The sequence below is a fragment of the Cinclus cinclus genome, chromosome 2 (genome assembly GCF_963662255.1).
Source record: "Cinclus cinclus chromosome 2, bCinCin1.1, whole genome shotgun sequence".
Taxonomy (NCBI): Eukaryota; Metazoa; Chordata; class Aves; order Passeriformes; family Cinclidae; genus Cinclus; species Cinclus cinclus.
In genome coordinates, this window is record NC_085047.1 from 66196301 (window position 1) to 66211415 (window position 15115).

A 15115-nucleotide genomic window follows, 5' to 3' on the forward strand; every position below is an offset into this window, starting at 1 on the left:
CTCTTAAAGCAAATATTTATCTGTGAAATCTTTCAATTATGTTGCTAGGTGTTTCAAATGAAGAAGAAATAATCTGTGAACACTGTGAACACTGTTCTGTCCCAAAATTCTGAGCCTTAATTCAACAACCACAAACAAAAGCTGAATCTCTTTTACTTTCAAGTTAGAAATTCACTTTAAAAATGAATAGAAAATGGGGAAAAATAACCGAAAAAATAGAAATAAAAATTTTAAAGTGGACATAAATATTTGTTCATGCTCCTTAAAAAAATAAATTATTCACTCCTCCTATTAACTTTTTTAGAATGTGGGCTAACTTGTGATAAATGCTGGATTTCTGAATCTCCTAAAGGCTAGAAGTGGTGAATAACAAAAAAGAAAAAAAAAATTGAAGCTACTATTTAGAAACCAGAAGTTATATAAAACTGTTTCATGTTGTCTAAATTTCACTAATCTGCTTCAAAGATTTTCTCAAAGATTTTCTACTTTATAGTTATCTTTCCTGATTATGTTAAGACAATCAATATATTTTTATTAAATCAGGATGCACTTGATCAGGAAATTCAGTTAATAAGGATGTTTCCCTGGAAACCATATTATGTTCAGCTTGCTCTTCCATGTCGATGACATACTTCATTAAAGAGAGAATTGTATCTAATATTAAATGAAACTTGCTGGCCTTTGTAATGTGGAAATTCACAGAGCTGTAGCTTCTCAAAACACTACATTATCAGTGGTACGCCAGCATAGTTAACTTTACCACTACTAGAACTTCTCAGACTAGCAATAGCCTAAGAATTTTTTGTCACTTTGTGTCATCGTGTTTCTCATTTTTCCCAGTTAAACCTCCCAAAAAGTCCTTTCTTAAATGTACTTCCAAATGACTTTCAGCACCATGCTGCAGAGAGCAGACATGTTTCAACTCGGTGAAGCACGTTCAGTTTTAGATCTGGAGCGTAAAGCACTCAATTACTGCCAAAAGGAAAGCCAAGTCTAATGACAGAAAAAGGAGTAGATGGGTACCAGTCCAGCGACCAACAGTGCCACCACAGGACTGCAGTGACTGCTGCCTGCCTTGCTCTTACTCTCAGCTTCCTCCTTCTTTCCTTGATGAACAGCTCTGCATTTGTTGCTTCCTGACAGATCCCTTCTAGCCTCTCTGTTATCCCAGTGATTTGCTGTTATGATTGTGGGGATCTGAATACTTGATTTCAATGACATTAAGCAAAGTTGCACATATTCTACATAAACTATCATCTGAGAGAAGGTACCAGTCCCTTTATACCCTGTGTCATCTAGGATGAAGTTCAGCCACTACCAGGGAAAAAGAGGATTCTACCTACCTGGAAAGAAAAAGACCACTTCTTCATGTTACTCCACTCTTGGAAGAGAATACAAGGCAATGGAAGAAGGAAGGAGCTGCCTTACCAAAGATTTCACAGTGACCTTACACTTCTGAAGAGGCACAGAACACCCCCCCCCTTGTTATTTAGACAGTTTTCTATCTTGTGAAAAGTGCAACATGTGACAATATTCACTTAGTCAGGATAAACTAACCTCAGATTCCACCTTTATATGTGCTTTAGACACAGTAATTGCCCAAAAGGGAAGATGATGAAGCACCATTGGATTCTTACCACTAAAAATTAAAAACGTGAGTATTTCCTCCAGGACAGATATCAGAGCCATAAAAGTGAACAAAGTGAGAAAGTACTCCCAGCATACCAAAATTAAATACTAAGCACATGTAAAAGTTTTAATCTGTAACCCAAGAGATACATGTTTACAAAAGAGGGATGGCATAATTCCAAATTATCCATTATGTGGTCTGTATTTGCCCATGATGAGTGCTTATTACAATTTAGAATCTTGAATAGTCTTTAACAACATAGAATTATTCTGTACATCACTGATTAGGATTAAATTTCATCCCCAAACACATTAGTTTTTTCACAGGCAGGAAGCAACTTCCAGTTCTCTAAAATTATCCCAGTATCTAGATGCATTCTCCCTCTGAAAAGCCCTTAAGAGTTCTGTGCCCTTAGAAACATACATGCCAATGTCATACAGAGCAGAGGATTAGAATTATCTTAATAGTATTAATAAGTATAATAGAAGAACAAAAAGTTTAAAGTCCTTTAAATGCATTATGAATAAATTAAATGTGGATTTTCATGGCACATTTAATTTTAAAAAGTCCACAAGTCTCTTCCTTGATCTAAAATATATCCCAAGTCACTTGACAACCTTGAGTCAGAGAATCACATTACCATATGAAACAAAAATCTGAAGAATTAACGACCTAAAGTTTGCATTTTGAATTTTTTTTCAAGAAAGAAGTTTGATTAGCCATCATTGTCCTTTTATGAGTCTTCTTCCATGTACAGATTTGTTATGGCTGGTTATTGATGATCACAGTAATTCTGCTTCCAGGAAAGAATAGACTTCTGAAATGTGAGGTCATGATTGTTCTTTGTACAGATTCAAATGAAAAGCAAATAAAGGGTTTATATGAGTTTCTGGAAAGAATAAAAATACTGCTTTGCAGCTTTCTACAAAAGTAGTTCTCAGCATACTTTCAAAGTCTTACCATGCTCAAACTGCTCCAGTTAGGAAATGCTGTATTTTTACGGACAAAGCTCCAATTTGAAGAATTTTTATCTTTTATCTTTAGCTGGTAGGGGTCATGATTCCTACATCAAAATGTTGCCAAAATACAAGTATTTCTATTGATTAATGTGGGGAAAGGAATAAATTGTTTGACACATTGTATTTTCTGACCATAAGACAGTTGAAGGAAATGCCTGTAATACTATCGCAACTGCAAGTTTCAACTTAATCAATTGCTATTCTGATTGAAACTTTATATAAATATACCCATTTTAAGAAATATCAGTCAAGTTATTTATGTTTCACTGCAAATATGAAAGAAAAGAAGGTGCCCCAAGAAGTGCTACTACTATTTTTATAAAAGGAATTAACTCTGAGGTACTTCTGTTGGATAGCACTTCTCTTGGTATAAAGTCTATTGTTTAATGTATTCAGACTTCTTCATTAAAACTGCTGAACTTATGGGACAGGTATAATAGTGACCTATGTAATTTGATTTTTTTCATTTTTTTCTTGTTTCATTGTGAGACACTGAACAGATTTCCTAGTTTCTGCTATTTCAGTTGAAAATTTACAGCACATTTTCTTACCAGTTTGCTGGTCTTGTCTGGGAGACAGCTGTATTTCTTCATAGCTGGTATGGGGCTGCGTTTTGGATTTGTGCTGAAAACAGTGTTGATAACACAGGGATGTTTCTGCTAATGCTGAGCAGGTCTTACTCAGGATGAGGATTTCTACCTCTCACCCCACACCAAGCACAAGAAATTGGGAGGCAACACAACTCAGACAGCTGACTCCAACTGACCATAGGGATATTCCAGATCATACGGTGTTTCATGCTCAGCATAAAAAATGTAGGGGAAGAAGGAAGAATGATGGGACTCTGGGAGTGATGGTGTTTGTCTTTCCAAATCCTTGCTGCATGTAATGGAGGCCTACTTTCCTGGAGGTGGCTGAACAACTGCTTGGTGTAAAATTCCTTACACTGATCACGCACAGGCTTTTGCTTCCCGTATTAAGCTGTCTTTACCTCAAACCATGAGTTTACTCACTTCTACTCTTCTGACTTTCTTCCCCATCCCACCACAGGTGGAGGTGAGCAAACAGCTGTGTGAGGCTGAGCTGCTGGCTGGGGTCAAACCACAACACCAGTTTTTGCAATCTTAAACATCCATATTGCATATGGATGCAAACTGCATATTGCATCCAAACTACATACTTTTTATGTGAAGATGCTTACATACTTAGAAGAGTCGATGAAATCGTATCAGAATCAAATATGTCCAATAGTCTGGATTAGTTATAAATTAACTTTCTTCCTTTGCTCAAGGAAAAATGAAAGACAATCGATGAAATTAATGACAGGTACTGGGGACTAGAATTAAAGTATGGTTTGGTTTAATTTTTGCTATTACAATATTAAGTAAATATTCTACTTAACATTTATTCTTGAAAAGAACAGATTTTAGCAAGAGATCATTACGGCTTTCTTTAAAATGCAAGGTATTAATTTACATGCTTACATTGGAAATGTAATACTTACTGGAAATGTCCAGTAGTAATATTATTAATTATTCAGAAAAATAAAGTAAAAAAAGTAAAGTAAATCAGCAAGATATTTCAATTATCAGTAATACTTTCAAATACGTAAAAAATATAAAGCAAATCTTATTTTTATACATATTAAATTAAGTATTCATGAAAAAATCTTAAGAGAACAGGAATGAAAAGAGCAGCATATTTGCACTATTTATGTGAGAAAATATTTGGGACTATTTATTAGGCATGAATTATTACAATGTTTAAGAATTATACTCAGAGAAAAAAAATTATAAACGTTTTAAAGTTCAGATTAAAATTTTGAATAGTCATCATAAAAAGACATCAGACATTATGGATTAATTTAAAAATTGGGACACTTTTGTACACAAGAAAGCCCTTAGTTTTTCATAACAGGAGGTACCAAATCAAGAATTGTATAATTGTGAATTTACTGCAAATATATTTGTTTCTCTTTCTTTTAAATTACTATATCTTGAAAAAGTGCACAGCAGTCAGAAAATTATTTTCTGCCAATTTTTGCACTCTGAGGAATTATTACTAGTGTCATTTATTTTACAGATCCTGATTTGCAAGTAGATTTTATATAAAGAAAATGGAAACACTTAAAGATTCCCTCATTCTCCCCTTTAGGCTTTAAACAACGAAAAAATTGTAAGAGTTGTTCACTTTTTTGGCCCTTCTAAACACAGAAAACACAAGGTCTCAATCTGATCCTGTAGGTAGCTGAAGTTTCAACTTATTTTCTAAATCCCATTTTATCTATATGAACCTTTGCAATATTACTAAAAGACCTTTTCGTTTTGCTAGGAATTGAATGTATTGAGCTAAATCTAATATAATCATCTGCTCTACTTACTTGACTTGTAATCAGGAGACTTATGTTGAATTTAAAAAAAAAGAAATTTAAAAGCTTATTTTTTTGAAAAAGCTTATTTCTAATTTATTATCTGAAGTTTTGCTAGCTTTTAAAACAATCATTTCAATATTTTGTCTTAGAAAAAATAATGAAAATTATCTTCAGTTAATAATACCTCAAATTTAGCATGTCTCATTTTGTTTTCTACCATCTTTTTTCAGCCTGTTGAACATTCTGGATCTGTTTTAAACTTTTTTTCTTATTCTTGTTTAATTAATGACTTCAGTAAAGTTTTTTTTTAGCTCAGGGATTTCCAGGCATTTTTCTGTACTAAGACAAATATTCAGTATATGAAATTCAATATTGTGTTGTTTACAGTCTAAATTATTCAAGCTGTGTTAGTCAAGCCAGCTGCTCAACCAACTCAGGAAGAAAGACTATATTAAATCCCTCAGATTTCTGTATTCTTAAACCAAGATTATTTTCTCCTCAGCAATAAGATGCAGCAGACTGAAGGATCTTTAAGAAACTCTAGACCGGTTCTTCCTTGAAACATACAGCTAATTATTTCTACTATAAATAATCTACATTAGGATTTACCGCTTACACACCACAGACTTTCATTAGCCTGACTGAAAGTCTGTGATCTCTCTATGCATGCAAGTGATAACATATTGCAAATAGATCAGTCACATAGTAGTAATAATGATTAGTCTTAAAATGAAATTTTGGCAAAAAAAATCTTACTTTGTTTTCTGTCTGAAATCTGAATTCTGACATCTACTAAGCTTGCAATTTGATGACCACAGTCACTGGCAGAGGAAATGTGTTCAGCATTTAATTGATTTGTAATTCCTTTTCCCCAATACCTTAAGATTATTTCATATTCAGAAGAAATTTTAAACTGGTTTTCTACCCTTCATTTATAACTAAGCCCTCCTTATTCCTCCCCCTCATCAGGGTACAAAATCCAACCCAAAAAAAAAATGAATATAGCATAGTTGAACTTTGTTTTCCTTAATTTATCATTAGATTACCCTAAAGAATTTATTAGAGAGACAATCAACCATGTATACACACATTCCCTGAGGCTGCATATTTGATACAGAAATAAATCTTTCCCCCCATTCCTCTCAAACAAACTAAGTAATGGAATTGGAACATTCATTGGTAGCATCTATAGCAAGTAAATAAACTGTAGCATTGAAATCACTTTCACAACTTTAACTCCTTTCCAAAGCTTATGAGTTAACAAGCCCATTTATTATAATCTTCAGTATTATTTTCCATAAATTAACCCATGTTATCTTTTATGACATTGTTAAAATTTTAACTTAATTTGTAAATATGCCCAGGCTTTATTGGCACACATACTGATTTTTATTGAACTCCTTGTACAACCAGGTCTATCTTTGAAACTGGTATTAATTTGACCAATTGTCTTACCAACCAGATGTAATTTTTTTTTATCAATCTATGTATTTTATAGAGAGGCTGAAATAAGGAGGGCAAAATGTAAGATGCAAGCTTGCTACACAATTCTACTGATACACAGATTTGCATTTTACCTCATCATGGTAGTCTCATTCTCCAGAAAATGAAGAAAAATATATTTATTTCAAGATAAATTGCTTCTTAAAGTAAATATTAAGTTTGCAGATAAAGTTAGGCACAGTCAATGTCTTGCAGAGTACCTTGTACATTTTCTTCTCTACTCATTATGGAAAAAAATTAAGTTCATAATTCTGAGATATATATATATTTTTCCATAGTTTTAAAATACTACATAAGAAATAAGAAAATTTCAAATTGCATTCAAAAGAAAGTGAAACAAAACTTAAAACCCCAACTGCATTTTAAAAAAGAGAAAATATTAAAAATACCCCCAAACTAGAAGCAACAAAAAAGTTGGCCTTTGACAAAATGTTGGCTGGTCTCCTTTTGTTTGAAGACAGATGTCTTTATTTGAAGCTCTTCTGAGTAAAATACTTTAATTTTTTTCTTCTGAAAGTGATAAATAGGAGATTAGGCAGAAGCATGACAGATGCTAACAAATGGAATATAGTCAATAACAACTAACAGCCCATATTTGAAAATTACTGACTTTTTTTTACTGTAGTTACCTCTTAACTGCAGTTAGCTGTAGTCTACAAAAATTGATGCAATTTTTATAAAACTCTTATGTGAGAAAAAGTACAAGGAAATGGAGCATAAAGGAATAATTTTTTTCCCCATAAATAACGTTCTCCTGATTCAAATACGACCTTCAGTCTTAGAAGCAGGCAAAAAAGATGGATAAGAAAACATCACAGAAAGGGTACTGTATTTAAGCACTTTTTCCAGATAGTATATTTCATGTTTAAATGTTACAAATATTGAATATGAAGAATTCTTTTAAGACATTAAATTAAATGAAATGTTGATGACTCAACCAAAACTAGAAAAGAAAATGTGTTTTATTTTGTGCTTGTTTATTATGCTAAATAAATCCAAGGAACAAGGAAGAATGCAGAAAACAGCACTACACTACAAAAATATAGGGATGTAATAGGGAAGTAACATTACGGAGGGTAAGTCCAATCCATTTCTTACCCCTCCCTTTTTCCTTCCTTCTTAAGAGTGACAGATTTCAATGACATCGCCATGCATCAATCAGCAATAATGGGTTTTGCTTTTAAAACTACCTGTTGTTAACACTCGCAGAAAGCACCGACTGATCTTTGTCCTAACTACATTCAGTAAGTTATGCTTGCATGACCTCTGGTGTCGGATTTTCCACATCAGTGGGAAAACCATCCTCAGTGCAATACAAAACCATAAATGTGCATTACAACACTCTGGAGGCATGATTTATGGAACATTGAGAACTAGCAGCAAAACTTGTCTCAATTCATGAGCCTTTCATAATATATTTTCTCCTCTGTCCAGTTGTGGAGGAGAGGGTAGAGTCACATCCAGCCAGGGGCAACCCACAACAGTATTGTCAATCTGACGGTCAGTAAGAGAGAAAAAGATATAAACCTGCCCAAAAAATGACTACAAATCATATGACCTTGTAAAAATATAAACAACAGGTAAAATATTCTCAAAACTGAAGAAATAATTTTACGTGATTATAAGTGTATTATGAATGTAACTCATTGAAGTATGGTGCTTTTTCAAAGGTCAAGGAAAGATATTCTCTTATTTATATGACCCGAGCTTCTAATTGATTTGATAGTTAATATAATCTAATTTATCCATTAATATGTGTTTTCACGTGGACACAGTCTATACATTCTACTGGGGACATGTATGAAACATACATTCTCCTAAGTGTTTCATATAAAAAGCAGAGAATAAGTAACAGAAGGATAGTATTTTTAGAATTTTAGAGCTATTGTTCCAAATATTTCTCAACACCACATAAATTTAAGTGGGGCAAGGTTTGTATGTTTTGACCATGTGAAGAAGTGATTTAATTAGTGGAAATCCAGTCTTCTATTAAATAAATTTACCCCAAAATATTTAGTAACAAACCATATGTTCAGTATATCATGAGAAAAGAAAAAGTCAGATAAGTTGCCTGTGTGTTGCATTAAAAAATAGTATTACAGAATTATGTTGTCACACTCATTTACTTGAGCAGCACCTTTTGACAGCATCAAAGCATTTGCTGAAATTTTACTGATATTTACTGGTATTTACTAAATTCTATTGATAATAAAATTTATTTGGAAATGAACAACATACATAACTGTGTTGAACAGTTATCATTTTCACTATTTAAAAAAAAAAAAACAGCCATGTTGACAGGATTTTTGGCCAATTTTTGAACTACCTAAAAGGCAAAAAAAATTCCTCTGGACTGTATCTTGCACACTGCATTGAATTAGCATATCATTGTTCAGGTAAACTATCAGCTGAGAAGCTACATCCACCACCAGAGAAGCTGCTGTAAAAAAGTTTTAAAGTTAGCTTTACTGTATGAGCTATATAAGAGTTTAAAAAAAAGAACAGCTTGTCTTGTTTCTACGGGCTATAATCAATTAACTGTCATTGTACAGGCAACTGATATTTCAAGCCCAAATATTTATTACATTGTTAAATCAAGAGAGAAATATGGAGAGCATCCAATAATCTTGCCAGAAATTCATTTTTTGGGGGGGACTAGGAAGTTATTAATTGTTAAGGTAATTAATTTGTCTTTGTTTACTTGAAATTAACATAAATACTTATTTTAAAATATTGTCAAATTTCTTCACATTCCCAAGTTTATATTATTCTGATAGAGGCTGGCATTTAAATTGAGTAATGCTTAAGGCACTTTTGCAAAGCCAAGCATTTAACACACTTTCACAGAATTCACAGAATGACTAGGTTGGAAGAGACCTTCAAGATCATCAAGTCTAACCCATGCCCTAACATCTCAACTAGACCATGGCACCAAGTGCCACATGCAGTCTTTTTTTAAACACATCCAGGGATGGTGACTCCACCACCTCCCCAGGCAGACCATTCCAATACTTTATTACTCTCTCCATGAAAAACTTTTTCCTAATATCCGACCTGTATCTCCCCTGGCGCAGCTTGAGACTGTGTCCTCTCGTTCTGCCAGCTGCTGCCTGGTGAGAGAGATCAACCCCACCTGACTACAAACACTTTTCAGGAAGTTATAGAGAGTGATAAAGTCACCCCTGAGTCTCCTTTTCTCCAGGCTAAACAACCCCAGCTCCCTCAGCCATTTCTCACAGGGTTTGTGTCCCAAGCCTCTCACCAGCCTTGTTCCCTCCTCTAGACACACTCAAGCATCTCAAGGTCCTTCCCAAACTGAGGGGCCCAAGAACAGCACACAGCACTCAAGGTGTGCCCTGACCAACGCCAAGCACAGGGGAAGAATGACCTCCCTGCTCCTGCTGGCCACACTATTCCTGATCCAGGCCAGGATGCCATTGGCCTTCTTGGCCACCAGGGCACACTGCTGGCTCATGTTCAGCCAGCTGTGGAGCAGTGCCCCCAGGTCCCTTCTGTCTGGGCACTGTCCAGCCACACTGTCCCCAGCCTGTAATGCTGCAGGGGGTTATTGTGGCCAAAATGCAGGACTCAGCACTTGGACTTCACCCCACTGGACTCTGCCCATCCAACTGGTCCAGGTCTCTCTGCAGAGCCCTCCTACCTTCCAACAGATCGACACATGCTCCCAGCTTAGTGTGGTTGCAAATTTACTAATGAAGGACTCAATACCCTCATCCTTATCATCAATGAAAATATTGAACAGAACAGGCCCCAGCACAGACCCCTGAGGGACACCACTGGTGACTGATCCCCAGCTGGATGCAGCACCATTCACCACCACTCTCTGGGCCTGGCCATTCAGCCAGTTCTTAACCCCGCAAAGAGTGCTGGGTTTGAGATGCCACAGGGTGTCTAAGGATCCACACAGAGCCAGGAAATATAGTACTGGATTTATAACTTTCTAGAAAAATTGCTTAGAGCCAGGCAGCATGATAATTCATGGAACTCCTCAAATCAGCACACAGGCTTGTTCCTATGTGTTAGACAGTGTTCCAGATCTTCATTGCCTGTAGTGAGGGGTCAGGAATCTAGCTGATGTAGAGAAGCCTGCACACATAGGTAAGTAAAAAACTGAATCATACCTTCAGTTTTTTCAGATTCAAGTTATAATCTCCTGGTATGCAATTATTTAGAAATAATTGAAAAAATTCACAAAATGTTGCAGAGGCTGACAGAATTTACATACATGCTTAGGATTCACCCCAGAACAGTAGGTAGGAACCAATCTTAAAAGCCTAGAACTCTACTCAGGTGTGAGTTTTTATCAGCTGCACTTGTTTAGTGACACTGGAGAGAGAGAATTGAGAAAGCTTCTCATTTCATATTATCAATTACAATGCTCTTCAAGACAAATTTAAAGATTGACTGACATAGAATGATACCCTCCATTTTTGCTAAGCAAAGGAACCTTCAGTTGTTTCCTCTAGCTCAATAAATGCTGAAAAGGTCAGAACTTAATGAAACTGTCTGACGACTGCCTGGTTAATTGGGGTTTTTTAGTAGTACAAAGAAATACTTCTTTGCCAAATGCCAGCTGAATTGTGGAAGGAATTTACAAGTTTACACAATCACGTCAGTTATCTACGCTAAGATTTAAAGTGTCTCTACTGAATTATTACATGTAAATTCATATACATTTTTAAGCTCATGAACAATCAGATGTAATGTGCGAATTCTAAAGGGATTTGGAGGCTCAGCGGTTCTTACAGTTTACGTACAGCATCTCTGCATAAATAAGAGAACACATATGGATCTGTTTACTTTCCTTCCAGTGGCTTACACAGTATTTAAGTACTTCATTTTATAGGGACTGCATTGTTTCTGCTTCTGGGCAAGAAATCTAATTTAGATGCCTATAACAAATTCACTGGATCTAAGCCATATAAAGTGTATTTAATACTCAAAGAGTACGTGCATTACCCTACTGATGTAATTTGCAAGCACCTGAAAGTAATATTATTAAAAGTGTTACAGAGGAAAAGAGAATATCTCTGCTTTACGCTATTTTTTTAACTTTCCTAGTTAAACCAGTGATCTAGTGTTATAAGCAGATGCAAATAACAGCCTTTATAAACCCAGCACACTGGTTTAATATAAGTTGGCTTTAAATTAAGCATTCATATAAGAAAATATTTGTGCTCTTTTCATCATGCACATCTTTGCTTAAAAACACTAAGCATCCTCATCTTTACTGCCATACTATTCTAGCTACTCAGTATTGTGTTAACTTCTCTTGCTTGAAAGTTCCTTCAGAAACCCAGGTATCATTAGTAACTTCTCACACTTCTAAAAAACACCATAAAAATAATGTTTCATCTAACAGAAGCTGCACACATTCTTGGCTCATGCTGTAGCATCAGCATTAGCAGATACATTACACTGTGTTCCGACAAATATCAGAAACCAGCTTTTAATCTGTAAACATGATTACATCATTAGTAATCAAAACAGGCAAAGGCTCAACTATGCTGCTGGATTGTATAGAATGTTTCACAATACAGCTTGAGTCAGGGAATAGGAGATTCAAATGCAGAATAAACTATTGTGTTTTGGGAAAGGTGGAAAGAAAGATAAGGAGAATTCAGTGACATAATCTCTTCTCCATTTGCCTTCATGGCCAGAAGTTAATGTTTCAGCTCCAGCTGCGGACAAGGTTTGACTTTTGTCTATATATAATTAGTGCTTGCTCCTTGAGACGTGGAAATGGCAATCACTATATTACATGTCATCAGGGAACTAGGTGAGAACACCTTCAATTGTTCTAACCGTATTTTAATTAATATATCTTTCCACAACTATAGGTTTTCACTTCTAAGAAAAGGGTTCCTACAGTCTACCATAAAATAATTAAATAAATTCATATGTGTATTTGTATGTCCATGCATATGTGCATGTGTAATGTACATTCATGCACTAATACATGCTGTGGGCCACCCAGTTGGAAAGCATCTTGGCAGAACAGGAGCCAGCACTGTGCCCTTGCCTCAAAGAAGGCAGGTGATATCTGAAGCTGCATTAGACAAAGTACCATCAGTAAGTCAAGGAGAGTGATTCTTCCTCTAGTCTCAGCACAGGTGAAGTGAAACCAGGAGAGCTGTGCTTAATTCTAGACTCCTCAGTACAACATGAGAGACAAGAACATACTGTAGAGAATACAATGAAGGCTCACAAGGATGATAAAGGGACTAGAGCATTTCTCCTATGAGGGAAGACTGAGAGAGCTGGGTAGAGATCATCCCAGAAAAGAAGAGACTGAAAAATCTTACTAATGTTCATAAATACCAACAGAGAAGTTGTATAACTTAGAGATCCAGGCTCTTTACAGTGGTGCCCAGAGGACCAGAGTCAACGGGCACATGTAGGTGAAGGTATCAATCTCTGCTGATGGACCATAATGGGAATTAAGGAACTCAAATTCATTGATGCAATAGGCAGCTGTACCTTAGAAGGTGTCAAAGACTCCTGAAGTCTCCCATGATCCATACTACATCATCCAATTCAAATTCCCCACTCCAAGGGAGGTACCTAGACTTTCCTACCTGAGTGAACATAAACCAAATAGGTTTTGTGTGCTGGGGATTTCACTGGGATTTACTCCATAACCTGGTGATCCAGTCTGAAATGTTCACTTCGACCAAGATGGTGACCATCACTTCAACAGACATCAAAAACCCAAAACAAGCCTCATCTTGAGGCCTTGAGGCCTTGCATAGTTAGGTCTTTTCTACTCTTATCCCTTCTTGCCTTTCTTATACATCTTAAGTGATATTTTTATGCTCTTAAATTATAAATAGCTATATACCTGTTTTTCTGTGCAACCATATTGTTCTGCAATAAAGCCTACATGAGTATGCTTAAAAACACCAGTCATTCAGTTTTTCACTTTGATCTGCCCCAAGGAATCCATTAACAGGGTGGGTTACTCTCACCTTCTGTTTTATCAGTAAGTGCAAAGCACAAAACATTATCAGCTGCCATGAAGAAAGTTAACTCCACTCCAGCCAGGGCCAGTACATTAACTGAAAGGAGAACGATTGATTGTATGGAATTATGGAAAAGAATTGCTACTTAGTTCTCTGGAAAAAAAAAAAAAAAGAAAAAAAGACCCAAACAAAGAAAGAAAAATAATAATAAAAAAATTAAATAAAATTAAAAAAAAAAAGGGATCTGAAGCCTGAATCACAGATTCATAGAAGCATTCATAGGAGCGGAGATACAAATGACAACCAGTGGTTAACTAGATCAACTCACTCAAATCAGGGCTTCTGCCAACACTGGATTTAGTGATCTGGTCTAGCTAATTTAGGACAACCTTCAATGAAGAAGGTCACTTAACCCTTGAAAAAACTGCTGCATTTGTACACTGCATTCCAAGTGATTCCTCCCCAAGCCAACGTCCAATCTGAACTGTCCATTCTATAAGTTAGAGTGTTTGTCCCTTCTTACATTTTGTGGTGTGTTCAAGAATGTGATTCCATGATCTTACCTTCAGTTCTTAAGTTGCTACTAGGTCATTGCTTAGCCTTCTTTTCCCTAGACTGAACAACCTCACTTCTTCTGCTTCTCCTTTCCTAGACATATCACCCTGGTAGCCCACACCTGGACCTTCTCCAATTTATTACTATGCCTTTCAGACCCTGGAATACAAAATTGGAAACAATAGTGTAGGTGCAGCCTTAGCAGCACCAGATATTATAGGAATAATAACTTCATATTGCCTGGAGACATAATTTTTTGTGCTGTAGAACAATACAGAGTTTTCTTAATTCATACTGTTGACTCATCCTCAGGCTGGTATCTGTCATAAACCCCATGTGTTTGGGGTTTTTTGTTGTTGGTTTGTTTTTTCTGTTTAGGTTTTGTTGTTCTTTCTGAGAATATTTATTATTCTGCCTCTTTTTTCTTAGTGTATTATGAAATCTGCAGTTGCTCCTCTTCAGTTTCACAGCTCTGCCCTTCTTGTGAATGTATTGGCCCAATCCTCACCTGGGTGAAAGGTTACCACTCATTTTTTCTGATTCTGAACAAGTTTGCTTTTAAACAGAGTATTCAGAAGTTGCAGATTATAAACTGATGAGAGTTTTGACAAGGACACAATAATGATGATGTTCTTCTTGTTATGATGATGATGATGATGATTGCTTAATTTTAAAAATACCTGAGGTGGAAGGAGGGGTAATCTGATATAAGCAAGCAGCATACTTAGGTCGTTGCATCGCCTCTGCATATCATATTTCACCCACATCATCAAGGCATGGAAAATGGTCTCTTCATCAGGAACATTCACATCATCACTGGCAAGAAGTTTATGGAGTTCTTCGGCAGGTAGGAGTAAAAATTCTTGATTTCTTATAACTTCCATTATATTCTCCTGAGAATAAAAAAGTATTTCAGATTCAGAAATACTGCAAGAAAATAAAAATAACTGTTAAAACTAGTAACCATAGGATTAGTCAATGTCTGCCATACCCAGATACGGGTATGCTCTGCCATATCCTTGCAGCTCATGACAAAAACAAAACAGAAATGAAT

At 35.7% G+C, this 15115-nt stretch overlaps 1 protein-coding gene across 2 annotated transcripts in view; it reads right to left on the reverse strand.

Moving 5' to 3' along the window:
• KLHL1 (kelch like family member 1) overlaps positions 1–15115 on the reverse strand; it is a 173813-nt gene that overhangs the window by 46556 nt on the left and 112142 nt on the right. For both annotated transcript variants that reach the window (XM_062487770.1, XM_062487769.1), the window contains one exon: positions 14742–14954. In XM_062487770.1, coding sequence (XP_062343754.1) covers positions 14742–14954 — 213 coding nt within the window. The remainder of the gene's footprint in view (positions 1–14741; positions 14955–15115) is intronic.